Source organism: Eurytemora carolleeae, unplaced genomic scaffold (assembly GCF_000591075.1).
Source record: "Eurytemora carolleeae unplaced genomic scaffold, Eaff_2.0 scaffold1457, whole genome shotgun sequence".
Classification (NCBI taxonomy): domain Eukaryota; kingdom Metazoa; phylum Arthropoda; class Copepoda; order Calanoida; family Temoridae; genus Eurytemora; species Eurytemora carolleeae.
The window spans coordinates 20,135-39,950 of record NW_019397355.1 but is presented as its reverse complement, the minus strand read 5'-3'; the positions used below and the strand labels follow the sequence as shown (position 1 = coordinate 39,950).

The 19,816-nt window shown below is 32.2% G+C and overlaps 1 protein-coding gene across 1 annotated transcript in view; it reads right to left on the bottom strand.

The window, feature by feature from the left end:
- Positions 1–424: 424 nt before the first annotated feature.
- LOC111713697 (semaphorin-1A) overlaps positions 425–19,816 on the bottom strand; it is a 39,271-nt gene continuing 19,879 nt past the window's right edge. Inside the window, exons 7-20 of the mRNA XM_023488629.1 lie at positions 18,520–18,654; positions 16,635–16,741; positions 13,742–13,883; positions 12,822–12,944; positions 12,233–12,328; positions 11,696–11,836; positions 11,039–11,139; positions 7,038–7,215; positions 6,799–6,918; positions 6,341–6,354; positions 5,478–5,675; positions 3,914–3,992; positions 2,444–2,566; positions 425–2,322 (exon numbers count right to left, since the gene is read on the bottom strand). Coding sequence (XP_023344397.1) covers positions 2,105–2,322; positions 2,444–2,566; positions 3,914–3,992; positions 5,478–5,675; positions 6,341–6,354; positions 6,799–6,918; positions 7,038–7,215; positions 11,039–11,139; positions 11,696–11,836; positions 12,233–12,328; positions 12,822–12,944; positions 13,742–13,883; positions 16,635–16,741; positions 18,520–18,654 — 1,775 coding nt within the window. The 3' untranslated portion in view covers positions 425–2,104. The remainder of the gene's footprint in view (positions 2,323–2,443; positions 2,567–3,913; positions 3,993–5,477; positions 5,676–6,340; positions 6,355–6,798; positions 6,919–7,037; positions 7,216–11,038; positions 11,140–11,695; positions 11,837–12,232; positions 12,329–12,821; positions 12,945–13,741; positions 13,884–16,634; positions 16,742–18,519; positions 18,655–19,816) is intronic.

The window sequence follows — 19,816 nt, the reverse complement described above, 5'->3', positions numbered from 1 at the left end:
GGTAGGGCGGGCCGCGTCAGTTATATCTCCCTTCTATTCATACTCCTTGGCCTCAACTGTAACCTTTACTCTTTTCAAATATACCCTAAAACCTACTCATCTTCACCCCGAGACCCACAAATAAATGTTAATTAAAAAAGTAAGTAAATTTATATCAAAAATGTAAAATACGGCGTGCAGGTGAAATTTGACTAGACCTTATCATGTTATATACAGGGTTGTACCCAAAAAATGAGATTTCATAAACAATTGTATGGATCGTTGCCAACACGTAAACTTGTTTCTTTTAATGAAAAATTATTTAATGTATCAATCATATCGAATTTAGCTAGTCAGTTGTAAGCCCATTTTAATTTTTAATGCTTAAGTCTCATCCTTTGTGAGTAACCCTGTGCAACAGTCCCAAACTCCAATACAATAAAAATATAATTCATTTTAAATTTATTAAGAATAGAAAATGAGTTAGCATATACAACAATGGTAGCACAAAGACATTTGAGCCGAGAACAAGATCAAGATCAACCCGCCATTTTAAATCCGCCATTATTCGCTAATAATAGTTGGCGGCATAAGCGCATATTTTTTTCTTGAAATTGCCTGAGTTCTTCAGCTCAATTTCATGTCATATAATTTAGGCAACTAATGGTAGAAAAATATATAAATATTAAATAAATTAAAAAATATGGCAGGGCTGGGACTAGAGAGGGGAGAAACTAGAAATGTTAGAAGCCAAATATCAAGATTTTACATATTTTACAATTTACAAAACTAAGCTCGAAAACTTGACAAGTTAAAACGAAAATTTCTTTCCAAATAAAAAAAACAAGAAAAAACTGTGCACTAAAAATTTAGATAATGGTTGGGACAATCTAACACAGAATTATTAAAAATAGGTTTAATTAATCTGGTATAGAAAACAATACAGCACATAGGTATCAAATCAAGACTGAAGAACACTTACAATTTAAGTTCATGTACAATATGTACCTTGTACACTGTACATACACTATTCACAGTTTAGAAGATACAAGAAAATACATAAATAATGTAGATAACAAACTTCATAAGTAATTACGGTACATTTTTATATCAGAAATTTTACAATATTTATTCAGCAACAATTCGTGGTTGTTAAAATATGCTGAATGCTGATCCCAATTATCAAGGAAGTTCATTAGCAAGCGGGGGGGGGGGGGGGGGGGGGGGGGGGGGGGGGGGGGGGGGGTGAAGGGAAGGATCTGGAATTTTCTTACGGTTTGATTAAACAATTATTTTAGTTATTATGAATTTTAAACATTGAAATTACATAAATGCCGGTATGAGCAGTAAGCTATAATATTGAAGCTAATAAATATAAATTTGAGCGATATGGATTAAATTTGGCCAAATGTTGGTTCACCGCGTACATTTACGCGATAGCATATTTTATGGGTGTATATATACAAAATTAAAATATCAAAAAGTACAGTTAAGTTTTCTATAAAATATATACGCCTGAAATACAGTTAATAAATATTTAAGCATAATTAAGTGATAAGAGAGAAAGGTCAAAGATTCTTTGAAGGTAAAAATATCTTTAAACGAGATATAAACATCCCTTGACCAGGGATGGGAGTAAGATAAAAATATCTAATCTGAGATCTATTCATATACACAGCTGGGGTTTAGGCTTTACTTTCATGCAAATCTTTGCATTGCAGTATTCAAGAGAGTACAGTGAAGTGCGGTGCTTTGTTCATTGTTAGAAGTAGATTATCAGATCGTTATTAACTCAGTCTTTGCTCACATTTTTCCACAACGCAGGCGACATTTTGTTTAATTTAAAGATGCACGCCGACATTTTTTTCTTTTATACTAGGCGCAGACAGTTTGTTTTGATTAAAGCTGGGCTTTTTGTTTTATCTATGCTGAGGGCTAAAAACTTGTTCCATTATAAACTGGAGCCGACATCTTGTTTAATTTAAGATTGGAACCGACATTTTGTTTTCAGCCGAATTCTTGCATCTTGGCGCTAAATGTTCAGAGAGTTGTAGGAATTTTTTCCTCTAATTAGTATCTACCTATCACAGAACGGGTAGACTCTAGGGTTAGGTCGGGTTAAGATTTAGAGATAAACTTTCTTATTAGATCTCGTGGTTCCATATGCACTATCCACCACCTGGCCTGGATCCTGCACTAGCTTGTTTACCCGGGAGCCCAGGGTACCCATGTGGTAGACAGAGGAGGGCGGGCCCCGGGATCCAGCAACGCCTCCTCGCTCATAGTGGTTCACAAGAGCGTCACGGTCTTCAGAGAGTACACCACGCCCCACACCGTAGTGACCTTAATAACATTTGTTTCAGCCCAAAAATTTACTTTTTAAATTTATAACATTTTTTATTTTTCAAGGGACGCAAGTTCAAAACCTGGATCTCGGTTTGGAGCTTACTTCCTCTGTATCTACCTCCACGTTTGTGTATGTTTGATATGGTATTGAACTTGTTGTTCTGATTGTAGAATGGAGGTTGACCGATACCCTGACCAACCATGCCGGAGCTGGGGTAGGGTTTGTGCGCGAGTGTTGTTCCTGAAACATTAATATTATTTATAAGAATTCAGTTACAATGGTCAGGGTTTTTATCAATACAATGAAGACGACTTTCCTATTTCCGTTTTGATTTCTGAAAAGCTTTTTTTTAACGTTAATGGACAGCTTCTTAATCCATTTTCATTTGTATCCAAGCTGTTTAAGCCGGTGGAAATAGAAATTTATCATCATTGTATTGATATATACCATAACGACTATACAATATTAAATTCTTAGTTCTTTTCACGTTTGATACTCATATGCTAAGCTTAGCATAACTTTTAACAGCGAGAGGAACCATTATTGCGCATAATGTATAATTCTAAAACTTTTATAAAGAAGTTTCTTCATATTTGGTCTTCGTATGACTGATAACTGCATTTAAACAACAAGTAAGATTTCTTAACGAAATTTTCCAAGTTTTTAGCTCGAAAGCTAAGAATTGCATCTTAGGAGGTAAGGTCTCAAGGCTTAGAAAAACAAGCAAAAATACTTCTGTATACGGAAAATCAAAGTTCACATCTAAATAACCCGGATTAGCTGAAAAAATCATGGTTAAAACCTTCAGGTGGAAGCCTTGTGGTTTCTTGTAGCAGTCTTGAGTTTGAGGTTTCTGGTGGCCGTCTTGTGGTTTCTGGTAGCAGTCTTGAGTTTGAGGTTTCTGGTGGGCGTCTTGTGGTTTCTGGTGGCAGTCTTATGGCTTCTGGTAGTAGTCTTGAGCTTGAGGTTTCTGGTGGTTTCTGGTAGCTGTCTTGAGCTTGAGGTTTCTGGTGGCCGTCTTGTGGTTTCTGGTAGCAGTCTTGAGCTTGAGGTTTCTGGCGGCAGTCTTGTGGTTTCTGGTAGCAGTCTTGAGCTTGAGGTTTCTGGTGGCAGTCTTGTGGTTTCTGGTAGCAGTCTTGATCTTGAGGTTCCCGGTAGCAGTCTTGAGCTTGAGGTTTCTGGTTGCAGTCCCGGTTGCCGTCTTGGTGGCAGTCCAGGTGGCAGTCCTGGTGGCAATTCTAGTGGTAATCATGATGACAATCCAGGTGCTTCTTATGTTAGATTGGCTAGTGAACTTTTGAAGATTCAAAGAAATCTAGCATTGTTCGAACTACAAATTTGAATCTCCATCATGTTGAAGAATTTCATGAGGAAAAACTGTGAATAACCATGCTTTTGTTTTTGAAAATGTTTTTTTTTTTTAACTTTAGAAACAATTGAGAAATTATCACAATTAAACTATTTTTAAATCAGAAGAACGACGTGTTCTCCCACATTATTGATGAGATTTAGGTATAAAGGGTATTATTGTAAACCGGACATGCCCCTCTTTGAATGAAGGGTCCCTTAAAAAAGTGAATAAATTACCTAATGGATTAAGTGGTTTATTGACTAGAATAGGTTCAGCATACACCGTCTCTTCTACTGCTGGTTTATTATAATCATTCTAAACATATATATTATAAATTATATTTAAATATAAACATCATCTTCAAAATTATGTAATTAAAATTTTTCCTATTTTTCTACCCCTTTATCAATACTTTTAGCATGATCCATTCCCTTTTCAAATAATTTACAATTATATTTTAGGGCATCAGAATTTCTAAGGTTACAGGAATAGCTAGAAATGGTTTAACAAAGCGTGGCTCTTTAAACTGCCTTTCTAGTGCACACAAGGCGAATTTAGAGAAGAAGTTCAACAAGTTTAACTACTAATCGCTATCCATTAATTACGACCTCGTAACTATAATCAACATTTACGTAAATTTATTCATAAATTATTCATATCGGATTCTTAACTATTTTATTTTACTAGATTTCCAAGAGATAACAATAATGCCACAATATTCCTCTTTTTCTCCATAAATATTGTATTGTATACAATTTGATGTTTAATATTATTTATATTTTATATGAATCTATGGAATATTTGATGTTTAATATTATTTATATTTATATGAATCTATGGAATATTTATTTGTTTTCTTCACAAATTGCTTCAGCCTGCTTCTTGAGAGAAAGGGGTTTCTTTGCCTCAGTTTATTTCCCTATGATTATTGATTCTCCAAACTTTTGTAAAACTTACAAACATGTCTGTCAATAAAATTGTATTCCTAAATTTATAATTTTTATTTTTCATTTACAAGAGATAATTCTAATATAATCAATTGTGTTAATATTAATTGCTTTTTTTCAAGATCCCCCCCCCCACACTTATATTTCCTAGTGGGTTTCCAAGAGTATATCAGACTGGAATATTAATATTAAATAAACTAGAGAACAAAACCGGACAAAATAGAAGATAGTAAAGGTTGTATAGAAAAGTTCTTGATTTAGACAGAAACCTCTCTAAAGTGTTTCAAGCTTTTTCACGGTTTTAGACAAATATCTTTAAAGGCGCAACTAAATGAGAGACTTCTCTGACTAAGCTTGATCCACCAAATTATCGCAAATTTTTAATTGAAAAATTCTTCCATTAAAATAAACGGGGAGAAGACTCTAGTTTTTCTCTCTTTCTAATAAAGGGGTATATTTTTTAGGGGTGGGGAGGGGGTGATTTTTATCAAAGATTGGAGAACAGAGAAGCTACGGCTATAAACGATATTTTTGGATGTAAAAAAATAAACAAAACAAAATATCTCTCCCAATGGTAAAATGTTTCTATCACTTTTCCTCAAAATCAGCAAACTACTTTGATCAAATCGAATTAATTAAAAAAATGTGAGGATTGTACAGCATAATCTTTTCATTGCTAATACCTTTTTAAACAGGTTCCAGCAAATTACCAAATTTTAGCAATAGCATATTATGCCACAGTTACAATTTGCTAACCAAATTTTAAAAAGTAAACTAAGGGCGCTTCCCCTATAGACTTTGATTCGAAGATTGGGGATTAAAAAAATGAAGATTTGTAGGTTTAAAGACTAACCTGGCGTAGAAGGGGTTGAAGAGAAGGTTGGGGAGGAAGTTGTCGAGAAGGAAGTTGACGCTGTTCAAAGTATTCATATTCTGCATCTTGATATGGTACATTACTCTCATCCTTACCACATTTCCGCCCACAGCAGTATCCTGTACAGTGTACATAGATGCAGATACAGATACAGATAGTTAGATAGATAGAGTTCAGCTATTAAGATATAATATAAAAATATTGTAATACAGATAGATAGGTAAAAAGATAGATAAAAGAAAGAAGGATAGAAGTTAAATTCAATAAAATTAAAAGTTAACAACAATTAAAAATGCTAAGCCTAGAAGTTAACTCCATCTAACAATGCTTCTAAATAACTAATCCAACCGGAGTTAATCTCATTTAAAACTTCTCAACATAAGGAAATTGATAAAATGAAAAACTAAAAATAAAAATGTCAAGTTAAATATTCTCAATTTTTTAAATGTTAAGGTTTACAAAAAAATAAGAGGATTTCATGTATTGTGTGTCATGCAAGGAACTCTAGTCATTTTAAACCAACAAAAGCCTGGCATTTCCTGTAACTGTTTAAAGTAAATACGCATTTGTATATTTCGTTTTCAATTCAAAGTTGTTGGATTAAAAAATAAATACACACAATATTTTATCGATATGTAACAGAGGTCAGATTTAATGAAAAGCTAAAAGTAGTTGAACTGGTTAGGCTTGTTAAACTCTTCTCGACTCCGATCCACATTGGAGACGTAGTTCAACTACTTGTGCCCAGTTCAACTACGTTTTGCTTCATTTTTTCTGATCTCAGATTAATACAATTTTACCCCCCCCCCTTCACNTATAATATCAGGGTCTCCAGGGTGTACAGGGCAGGTGCAACCTAGATAAGCATCAGGATCGTTGTCATTTTTCCATTTTTTAGAAATAGGTTTTGAAATCTAGAAAGTTTTATTATTTTTTTTAAATTTAATTAGCGATCCAAAACGACTAGCAAAAATAACCCCAAGCAATCTTTGGGATAAGCCGCAGGTAGCTGCACAAGCATCCCGGGAATTCAAGATGAAAAGTGATAATTGAACTGATGATTGGCTGCAACAAGATGAGCTTAAATTAATAAAATCAAGCATTAAAAGTTCATGATTTACGATACTCCGCACTCAAGTTCCGACCTCGGGTAACTAGGAAAATCCGCAAAATTATCTTTCATGTTACTTTTTTATAACAGAAAATTCTTGCGAGTAAAGCAACTATATAAAAGCTAAAATTGTTTCAAGTTAGATGGACGCGAAATGCACTCGCTAGAAACTAGCAAAAATTTGAAAACGTAAAAAATGAGAATTGAATCTAACCTTTCTTTCCGGAGCAATGTCTCGTCTTCCTCCGTCTCTGCCTGTAGGAGTAGGTTTATCCAACCTTGTATCTTCAATAGAGTTGATCACGGTACCTGATACAAACAAGAATTCAATTTGACAGTTTTCCCACGAAACATAACGATAGAAATACGACTTGAAAGTCATCATTGATTTTTGAAATAGTTTGCGGCATTTTATTTAGCAGAATTACCTGTTTGATATTTATTGTAAGGTTGTAGGGAGGGGGAGGTGGGGGCGGGGTCAGATCTTGGACAGAGGGCGTGTCTACCCTCCACCACACTCTGTAGGTAGGACTTGTGTGCTCCTTTTGACCAGCTCAGCGCACCCCGACAATTCTCTCCACGGACATCCCACGCACAGTAGGGATCCTAAAATATTGATAGAATGTCAACCGTATCATAAAACTAATATTGCGAGAAAAAATTTAAAAGTAACTCTAAGCTTCTAAACAAAATCTATGTAATAAAGCTCTTCGCTCACACAAACATATATATATATATATATGTATATGTTAGCTATATAGCTGGCCAAACGGCTAGACCAAATCGGTTAAATTTTATAGGAAACTCATGGGTATTGGGTAACCTTGGTCAGGCCAAAAAATCGAACTCATTTTCAATGTGTTGTTAAAATGACACGGGAAACACCGGGCAATTCAGCTAGTTTTTAATAACTTTGTTAGTTACAAGATCATTTTTATGCTAATTTTACATTACTTACTGTTATCTATGAAAGAAGTATAATACGTCCGTAATAATAACCTAGAAAGATAAGACGGAACGAACAGAGAACAGTGGGTCTTGTGAGTTGGATCTGCCAAGATGTTGTGTGCAGGGCTGATGCTTCTATTCAGTATATCTGGAAGCCTATCGCTCTGGAGCCCAGAGAAGAACTTGTTCATCCCCCATGTGGAGGTATACTGGGAGTCCTGGGAGGATTACCGAACCAACTATATGTCCAACATGTCCAATATTCCCATTACTCCTCTGGGATCATCACACGGGGTTAATGTGGTCAATGTAGCATTTGCAGACAATGCAAAACAGGAAACATGTGGAACTGAGTGTATTACCTCAGGTCTAAACATGAATCCTGACCATTTTGTAGCTGGTGTCAAGGAAATACAGGCTAAGGGAGGTTTTGTCAAGCTAGCGCTTGGTGGAGAAGTTTATGGAAACCCAGGCGATTATCTAACACTGGCCGAAATTCCTTATCTGACACAAAGAATACAAAGAGTTGTGGACAAATATGATCTTGATGGTGTTGACCTAGTTCATGTTAGGGCTCCAGGGTCTATCTCACAGATTCAGATAGATAGAGAGTCACTTGTTATTCAATCCCTTAGAGAACTGATGCCTTCGAAACTAATATCATTTACCTATCCTGGATATCCTACTGACGTCCCAACTAATGTAGATAAGATCCTTGAAAACACCCATATCTATCTGGATTACATAACTCCTCATGGAGCAAACCTTGAAGGGATTCTGGCACTGAAGGACCTAGGAGTTCCGAAAGAGAAGATAGTTTGGGGAATCTGGAACGTAAAAGACTGCTATCTTGAGAAATTAGTTGAATCTACAAAGTTTGTGAGGTCAGAGCTGTATGGAGGGGTCTCCTCATGGTCTATTAACAGTGACACTGCACAGAGGAACAACTACCCGTATGGAGAATGCAATGAGTATCAGACCGGACATGAAGATGGAACTTACTTTAATAATATTGCATTCCTACTTAATGGATAATCCAATAAAAAAAATGACCAAGGAATTTAATAATGGATATTTTTACTATTACTATTACTATCAGTGTTTCGGATCCATATCATTTTGATTCGGATCCGGATCCGAGGTAACTTTTGATTCTGTGAATCGGATTTTCCCTATTAAATGTTATGCAAGGTTATAATTTATAAACAATAGTGATCCTAAAGTTAAAAATGTCGTCATTACTATTATATAAATGTAAACATTAAATTATTAAAGATAATTTTGAAAAATTTTCGTCATGTAAATAATACATTTACGAACCATTTTGATTTATTTATTTAATAGTAGAACATAACCCTACTATTTCCTTTTCCCTTCTAACATTAAATATCCCTTTCAACATTCATAAAGTAAAATTATTTCCAAGTTGGTCTATTCACCCAACAATATTATTTACCTTCTCATAATATTTCTTGCGATTGATTAATTGTATAGTGTATACCAACCTCCACAAAAACATCTTTTCTTCACCATATCACAAGAAAAAGTGAAGTCTACCTATCACCTCAATACAAAGCCTGATCTAATTTTACCAAAACATTCAGGACTTCTGCCAAATTTACTTTACTTTTTAGATTTCCTTCCATTTCAGAAGATCATTTGCTAGGGTGTCACAAAAAAACCGGAAAAATATTTTAATTTAAGCTTTTATCCATCTCTATGATACCATATTTAGGAATATATTTCAAGAACCTCACAAAAGAAATGTAAGAAGAGAAAGGCAATACAGAGCTCTTCTTGTTTAAATACTTATTTCAGGCCAAGTGGATGAGTACATACAATTGAGAATTGAGGCTGAAATATTGCAAAGAGTTGCATTTTTAGTCAAGGGATTTTTTTGGAGGGCATCCTAATATTTTCTGTTTTACCACCACAAAACTTTTCATTTTCTGTCTAAGAAAGAGAAGAAAATTTTAGGAAAAATGCTTCCATAGATAGTGAGAAAAGACTGCAGTGTACACTTCTAATTTTAAATTTCTAATTATAAACTTCTAATTCTAATGAAATTTGAGAAATTATGAATTTCAATATGGTAAATTCATCATAAATAATACGAGTAACTAGGCGTTACCCGTGGAATTTAATTTTTTTTTAATTTTGAAAAAGAAATTCTATTTTTTTTGATTATGTTACCCTCGGGGTACTCAAGGGTTTCCTAAAAAATTCAGCCAATTTGGTTCAACTGTTTGGCCAGCTATAAATATATAAACACACACACACACACACACATATATATATTTATATATATATATAACCCATGTTTATTGACTGATGAGGATCGAGAGATCTGAAACAATTTGTATTAATAAATATGAAAACTGAGAAGCTGTTCTGATTATTGCTTTATATATATATATATATATATGAGCAAGGATATTTATTATATGGAAGGATTAAGAAGATTGACTGGCAGTGCTATTTCTTGATGATTACATAAAAAGTTTCTGATCATTATATTGCAAGGGTGGTACTGCGGCAAAGTTGTAGTTTTTGAGGCTAAAACAAAACAACCTAAGCTATCAAACTTTTTAAAGTTTAACACCACAGTTGATTAAAGAATGCTAGTAACACTTAATCTGATACACCACAGCCCATTTATGAATATGATCTACCTATCTATATTCTGGACCAACGTACATTTTCAAGTTATGTAATTTTGCGGACGGGCTTCACAGCTGTTATATATCCAAGTGGACCCTAGATTTTTTGAAAATTTCTTCAATCTCTGCATGGTGTACTTATAAACTAATTTTTCCTTTAAAAAAAAGTTAAACATGAAGTTTAAGGTCTCTAGTAAATGGCGGGCACTGGAGTTAGAAGAAATGAGATTCAGTAATTCATACCTTGTAAACATAACATTGCCTCCCAAAAGATAAGTAACTCAAATGCTGCTTGACTTGGAATTAAAAAAATTGTTCCTTGACAACTATACACTTACAAAAATCTAAGACAAATTGCAAGTCAAAGCCCACTCTCTGCTCAGCTGCATCACACCCATTAAGCCAATTAAATTGAAACTTGTAATACATCCATTCTATCATTATATCCATGTGAAATACCAACATTTTTTGCGCTTTCTTCTTCAGGATATTTTTCAATTTTCTGTTCCTTTCAAGCCCGATTGAATTTCTTGACATTTTCTTGCCAATTTAAAACTGTTACTCGGTCAATTTCAAAATTTTCATCCGATATTTGAAATAAAGTTTATTTGGATTCAAGTTTGACTTTTGTCACTTTGAAAATTGTCGGCCATTACTATAATTGCATCCAGTGTAGATTTAAATGCTCTGTCACTTCAACATTCAATATTTAAACATTCTACACTTTAAATACAAGGTCACCATTCATATATTTTCACAGATTATAATAAAATGAAAATGAGGGTTGTTCTGAAGAAGAAAAAAATGGCGTCAAGTTTTACCTGAAGCGCAACACACTCAGAACAAGACGCAGCTTTCTCGCATCTATAGAGAGGGAAGGATCTTATCTCTTCAGATGATACAACTATAACACTCCCAGAACCTGATCAAATAGAACTTAAATCAGTTGCGCAATGTATACATTATAAGCAAGAAAAAATGAAAGAAAAACACACATTGACTACTGGTAACTTATAAAGGATGAGTTGGGCAATATCCAACATTAGAAATTGCTAAGCTAAATTTGCAATGTTCAGAGTTAATATGTATTATACCACATTCTTATAGATTTACTACGTGGCCAAATCAGGAATAATTCTTGTTATTGTCACCCATTTTGTGTAATAATTATAATTATTCGTGTAAAGGTGGTATAATATTATTATGCGTAGGAAGAAAGTGTAATAATCAAAATTATTGTTATAATATTGAAAGAAAAACCGTGGAATAATTTTGATTATTCACCGAAAGGCGCATAATATACTAATATATTATGAATGAAGTAAGATATTTGCCTAAAGCTCAAATTTAATTTCAGAATTATTGACAAGTTTTGGTGCTTTGGCAACCATTGTAAAACAAAAAATAAATGTTTTAAACCGTTTATAATGATATAACAACATATTACTCTTGACTGTAACAAATAATAATATCAATACCTTTTTTATCATTGACAACTTGTATTTTTATGATTTTCCCTTCAACAGCCTCAATTTGCTCGATAAGTACTGGAGTAGGAGGAACCAAGCTTGGGTTTCCTAGTGTTCCAGAGACACTATTCACAGACTTTAAGAGATGACCTGAACAATAAAAATAACAATAGTAATAGTTAACGATCAACCTTTATACCAAAGAACACCGAGCCGTGCCATCCTTAATAAAACCCCCCGAAGACGAAAAATTTATTTCCAGTAGATAAATGACACAATTCTAGTGCACTGTATCAATATGGCGAGGGTTACATCAACACTCAACTGCACACCTGGACTAGACCATCAAGGTACCAGTCCAGTAAAAAGTAGAGCATATTTCCAATCCAGAGGTTTATGTATTTTATATGTGGAGTTCAACTCGCAAGTTTACTCTTTTTCAGAAAACTTTTTATCTCAAAATATTAATTTTCCCCTTAAAATCAATGATATTCACCAAAACATAAAACCCTGTTTCTGTATAAACTATTTCTTTGACATTTTTACCTTCTTTAGTTCCAACAAAAAGAACATCATACAAAGAACCATCAGGACCCATCACCTGGGCGTCAACATCAAGGCAAGTAAACCCTCCGGTCAACCCTGAAAAACACAATTTAAATAACCTTGACAAAAAAATTTGGCAGATAACAAATGGATTTCAAATATTGGGACCGGTTAGGTCTTAAAATTATGTAACTAACAACAATGTACTTTCTGTCATGCCTGTTTAATGTTTATCATCTAATTTTCTAAAAATATTAAACCTGAAAAATAAGAATTTGCACAACTAAAATAATACTGACAACGTCTTAGATAGAAAACATGTGGATTTCAATATTGGAGGTTTAAGGTCTCAAAATTTAAGGAGTTTTGGTCACCTCGAAGCAGAGTATTTCTTTGATTGGAACTTTTCCAAAACATTCCCCCAAAAAAATAAAAAACGGAGCTATCATCATATTTACTTTTTGTCTTAGCTTCTCGAATCTTAAAAACTTAGATAAAATAGCAACTATATTTAGGAAAGTATGGAACTGATCTAGATATCTGTTTGAATCAGCAAGGGTCCAGGAAAGTATGGAACTGATCTAAGTACCTGTTTGAATCAGCAAGGGTCCAGGAAAGTATGCAGGAACCGCATCATTCATCAAGGGATGTGTCTTGATAAAGTTCATGTTTGCATCGAGAAGATCAACCTTGCTGTTGTTGGTGCAAAAACCTATAATTAGTGAATTATTACTTGGGATTCCTATTTAGAAATAAAGCTTCTTTTAATTTCGAACAAAAAACATCATTGGACATTGTTGCTCACATAATCGTGTATCGCACAGTTTTTAAGGAAATTCCATTTTTGAACGTGTAACATTAACTTTAATACAACGGGGTTATCAAAAAAGGGTTTTTTGTGTGACGACCTGAAACTCCTTAAATATGACGATCTGAAAGAAACCAAAATATGACACAAAAAAAACAAGTTAAAATACAAGCAAAAAGATAAAAAAAATTCTTTACAGTCGTTATTTTTCTACAGGTAACCCTGTATAAGGATAGATGCTGCTGCTAGTGGTTAAAAGTATTTGTTTATTTCTTAATAAAATGCATTTATTGCATTTATTATTAGAAATAAGCAAACCGTAATTAAAAACCTGCTTCTTGGAACCTTGTATTTGATTTTAAACCACACAATCTTGTATATCAAAGATTTTTAACGGACTTTCAAAATAATTTCAAATAAAAATTAAACGAGTTAAATAGGCTTTCCTTATAAATCTTAAAAAGTAAATTTTCATGGCGACTAGTTCTTGAATGGCGACTTGTGGGTGCAACATAATTCGACATAATTTACACCTTTTAAAGACAGGAAAGCAACGATATATTTAATGTTGTTAACGTTAATGCGAAAAGGCCTTCCTACAAAATGCCGTTAAGAACAGAGCATTTAGCTCTTTGAATTGAAGGTAACTTAAAATGAGATCGACAGTCCATTTAATTATAAAAAGGGTTGGGAAAAATTACCTGGTCTCGGTTCAGGAACCTTATGTGGTTCTACAGCTAACCAGTTCTCACTGCTGCTGCGCTGCTCCTTGAACAGTCCAGCGAATGCCGCGTTCATGTCGTCAACGCTAAACGCGCACACAGCTGATCCTCCTGCATCACATGGTTAAACAAAGGAACTGTGAACTCGACACAAATTAGAATCTTCAGATCCCAATATATTTGCAACCTATTGTCGTTTACCTCTTATATTTCAAACATGTATGTTGCAAAGATATAGGAATCAGAAATTCAGAGTTTGGACAAGTGTTAAGTTTATGGTGTAAATTACAAAAAAAATAATTTTTAAACTTTGCTTGTCTGTTTGTTTGTATCCAATAAACGCCAAAACGGCGGAACCGATTGGGCCCAATTTTGTGTGGGACTTCATATGTCCCCACGGAAGTTTATAAATGATAAAAAATTTCAAATATTTGCCTCCAACAAAATTTGCATTAAATTCTGAAAATCCACGATTTTTTTTTAAATCCGCGAACTTTTTCATCTATTTACAATGTATACATAGAGACAATGTTCACAATTGAAAAAGAAGATGGGCGCGAAAAAGCCTAAAAAAGGGAGAATAATGAGAAATGAATTAAGGATCAAATAAATCAAAAATATTTCGACGGTACTGAAGGGAAATTCTATTTAACATTATTCGGGTTTAGTAGTTTCCTGGAAAAATGGTCTAGGATTTATAATGGACAAATTTTGCAAAAGTTTCGTTATATAACATAATATAATATTATTAAATACTTTAATGGAATTCTAAACATTTGAAATATCATCCAGATTTAATATAAATCTGATATTATCTAATATAAACCTGATCTAAAACTCAAGTGTAAAATCTTCAAGATAAGCCTGAAAGCATAATACTTTTGATTTTACTTAAAGCATGATAAATTTGTCTGATAAACATTTTTACTTTTTTCTAACTTATCACAACATTTTAAAGGGACTGTGAGAAAGTGTAATTTCAAGTGACCCTCCATCCAAAGATGGCAAATCCCGATTCACAACGCTACCCTTTAAACCTTTATCTGATCAATAATGTGGAAGATATTGTTGGGTCGTCAAGCTTCACGAGCGTTTATTTCTGATAATACATATGTTTTCCTACAGTAGAAATACGCAAATCACGTTTGTTGAGATCCCACAGAAAATTATCTGGTTTTTAGATTATAAATCAGATATCTACAAGTAATTCGCGCATTTCTACTGTAGGAAAAACATACGAATTATCTTGAATTGATATATAATTCATACTTAATACGACAAAGGTTTAATTCTTCTTCTCCAAACTTTTATTGAAAAAAACACAAAGTAAATATCTTTATAAAAAATCACAGGGTTAACAAGTGGCTTTCCGCTATATATATACTCTCTACTTGCTCAGAAATATATAAAATTGGATCTTAAGTATCGACAGCTCCGTTATGAAAGACATACATAGTATTGAGCAGCAATCTTGACACATTTAGACAGTGTTTAGTATCTCCGTTTTAAAGGAGAAGTGCAACAAAATAGCTAAATCTTGGATCTTAGAATCAAAAGGAAATAAGAAGATAAAATAAGAAGACAAAGGTTTAATGGTACCGTTGTTCATCGAGCATTGCCATCTTTGCATGGAGGGTTAATTAAAATTACGCTTACAGTCCCTTTAAGGAATTTAATTATTACACTTCTCTGTTTAATTTATAAATTTACTTTTTTCTTAAAATCATTTATTCAAATTATTTAGCCAACTTAAGAATATTAAATATTCATGGAACAGAGCTGTAGAAAAGTTGAAGTAAAAGTTTATATTTTATTTTAATTGTTTGCGAACTAAGCCAACTAAGTTAACTATTTCCAGGACTTAAATTAGGTCTAATAAATATCTTAATAGGTTTAAATTAAAAGAGAAACTTAGAATATTCTAAAACTTTTCTCGAAAAATAAAAATAAAAAACATCATTAAAACCATTATTTTTTGGTACAGGAGCTTAAAAAAAACTCAATATGAAGCGTAATAAAAAAGTTTATTTAGACAAACACAAAAAAAAAAAAAAAAGTTTGAAAGGAAGAGGAAACGTCTTATATGAGAGAAGAGTAAATGAATGAAAAGCTGAATGGATAACATATGCTAATATGGATCGATAAATAAATAAATGTATGGTAAATTGGAAATATGGAACGATAAATAAATAAATTAACTGTTAAAACGGAAATATGGAATGATTAATAAGTAAATGAACTGGCAGAATGGAAATATTGAACAATGAATAAATAAATAAACTGTTAAAACGTAAATATGGAATGAATAATAAGTAAATGAACTGGCAAAATGGAAATATTGAACAATGAATAAATAAATGAACTGTCAAAATGTAAATATGGAATGATAAACAAGTAAATGAACTGTTAAAATGTAAATATGGAATGATCAACAAGTAAATGAACTGGCAAAATGTAAATATGGGGAATGATAAACAAGTAAATGAACTGTTAAAATGTAAATATGGAATGATAAACAAGTAAATGAACTGTCAAAATGTAAATATGGAATGATAAACAAGTAAATGAACTGGCAAAATGTAAATATGGAATGACAAACAAGTAAATGAACTGGCAAAATGTAAATATGGAATGATAAACAAGTAAATGAACTGTCAAAATGTAAATATGGAATGATTAACAAGTAAATGAACTGGCAAAATGTAAATATGGAATGATAAACAAGTAAATGAACTGTCAAAATGTAAATATGGAATTATAACAAGTAAATGAACTGGCAAAATGTAAATATGGAACGATGAATAAATGATTAACAAAACAGTATGTTGGAATGAATAAATTAATGACCAAAATTGATGGGAAAATAACTGACTAATACATTAAAGTAAACAAAAATGAAAGTAAACCTAATATTTCTCACCTCGATAACTCTAGTAATATCTTGGATTTCATCAAAGTAGAATGGAAAATTCCCAGGAACTACAATTTATTTTTATTCGTTATCCAGCAAAAAAGGAGGATGAACTAAATAACCACTGGGGTTCTCTGCAGTGCCATGCAAATTTGTAAAAGACTCAACTGCCTTTAGTTTTTTTAATACATTTTTGGCTGATAGGTTTTAATATTATTAAAAATTTAATTCGATTTTATAGAATATTCAATATACAAATGAATTCATTAATCGCCACAAACTTTAATTTGCTTATCCCTTCCAATCTGATGGTGTACAGTGTACAGTGTACAGTGTACAGTGTACAGTGTACAGTGTACACTACACTATAATTGAAATAAGAGAATTGTTGGAAATACAAAAAGACATCAGGTTGCAAAAATTTTAGGAATAACAAATTTGAGTTTGAGACAAGAGTTAAGACCCTTTTGAAGAAAAAATTTTTAATCTGTAGAGTGCAAAAAAAATCATTTCTTTTTGCATATTGTGAGAAAGTTTAGAAAATCACTGTATACAACCTTTGTCCAGCGAACATGACTTGTTTGTGAATACAACATAATATTCAAATTTCAAATAGAGTTCAAATTACTTTAAGGCGATATTCAGAGGTATTTGAGCAACATTGTATTTTCTTTATCCCCTGCAGTATGGAAATTTCCCCGAAATAAAGTCAAATTAAATTTACTCAAATTATATCAAAAACTATAGGACGGGAGGAGGCGGCAGAAAAAATACATAAAAGGTAGAAAACAATTTAATTTTAATTTAAAAGCATTAACTAATATTTATATATACAGCTGTACTGCAGATTTTATTGTATGTACTTTCCATTGCTAACTATTTTAATAAATAATTTATTTACATTATGATATACAAGTTGTTATATTAGTTATATCAGGAAAGAAAATATTTTTTTTAATTTAATTGTTTCATGAAATATATTTAAACAGTATGCAACAATTTTATTTTTTTACATAATTGTGTAATTGTGTTCTAACTAGCACAACAAACTCACTTTATGCTTAAATTGGAGCTTTTTTACCTGCCTGAGTCATCAGATATTCTGTCTAAATGCCTTATTTTACATTGTCTCTTTTTTTGTTTTTGCACATTTTTTTGCTAAATAAGTTAATTTGAAAAAAAATTATTTTTTTTGGCGACAATTTCTTAAATGTTGTTTTTGTTTTCTACATATGTTATAATATTTTTTTGTTTAAATGAAATAAGTCATTCCAATTCTTTATTGACTAACGTCCTTTCAGCAAAAGTTATGTATAAGCTTCCAAAATCTTTTTTAAAAAATGGCACTTCTAACTTGCTATTATCTAGAGTAGCTTTTGTGAATTCTTTTTCTTCATTATGAAAAAAGTTGCATGCTAGGCTATCAGTAGAGATTAAGTTCAGCTAAAATATAAATTTAAACATTTCTAGTTCCAAGTAGGGAAAAGCACGAAACTTTTCCCCATGAGTCATTTTTTTGTCAACCTTCAAATAATAAAATAAACCAGCATAGCTTTAGATAAGAATATTTTAAACGTGAAAGTGATTTTGACATTTCCCCAAGTTTTTATTAATTAACTAAACTGTGTTCTCAATTAAAATGATTTTCCCCACTTTGAAAAAAAAAATTATTAAATTCTATAATTTAACTAAATCTTAAAAAAAACATTTTCAAACGCTGAAAATAAGAAGTTAAGTATCCAATTAGTTCCCTTCATAAAAATGTCTAATTGGATTTGGACAGAAAAAGTTTTTAAGCGTGTAAGGGGGGGGGGAGTCTACCGGGTACTGTGAAATGAATAATTTCCTGAGCAGTTAAGTCTAGCTTTGATAAAACTTGTCCACTTATCATTGAGTGATCTTGTTCCTCCTTTATCATTCTTACACACCCTTGCTACACGGCTATACACACTCTTTCCACAGTTCATGTACTCTACAGCACCTAAACAGTACATTAGTTAGTAAATACATTGTTTATGTACTTAATAGCTCATAAACAGTGCATTATTAGTACACAAGTGTATGTAATCTACAGCATCTAAACAGTACATTAGTTAGTACATACATTGTTTATGTACTTACTAGCTCATAAACAGTGCATTATTAGTACATAAGTGTATGTACTCTACAGCACCTAAACAGTACATTAGTTAGTACATACATTGTTTATGTACTCTACAACACCTGAACAGTACATTAGTTAGTACATACATTGTTTATGTACTCTACAGCTCCTAAACAGTACGTTAGTTAGTACATACATTGTTTATGTACTCAATTGCTCATGAACAGTGCATTATTAGTACATAAGTGTATTTACTCAACAGCACCTGAACATTAGATTAGTTAGTACATTCATAGTTTATGTACTTATCAGCACCTAAACAGTATATTAGTTAGTACATACATAGTTTATGAACTTAACAGCTCCTGAACAGTTTCTAATAATATGTACATTGTATATTAATGTGTGATCAGCTTTTTAGAAAAAACGTCAGCAGGAGATAACACAAATTGACTTTTTAATTTTAAATTGCAAATATAAAATAAAAATAAATAAAAAAGTACATTACACGTTCATACCAAAGAATATGATATGCAGTTTGCGCCTCCAAATTGTTCTCATAGGCATTAGGTATATATAATATATTATATACAAAGTAACATTTTTGAAACTATTTTCTTAAAATATTTTAAAGAGGCCGAATTCAAAGCGTGAATGGTCTTGTAGTTTTCTAGTATCCCGAAATAAAAAGGTTTAAAAGCTAACGCTTGTTTCTTACTTCAATATTTAGTATTTTAACCCAAAACCGACTAATGGGACAGATTGTGCTGGGTATCAAATAATAATAAATGCTCTTTGGTCTGAAATATATAAATTGTTTAAACCTAAAAAATATTCAAGTGTTGGAAATGTAATTATAAATACATATTTTAGAATTATGAATGAATAAATAATACATTTTGCATTGTGTGCAGTAAAATGTGTTTATGTTCTATTTCTACGAAAGTAACAACACTTGGATTCAAAAATATTATTTCTTCTATTTTAATTGATTTTCTAAGCTTAGGATATAGTTCTCTTTTTTAAAGGGGGGGGGGGG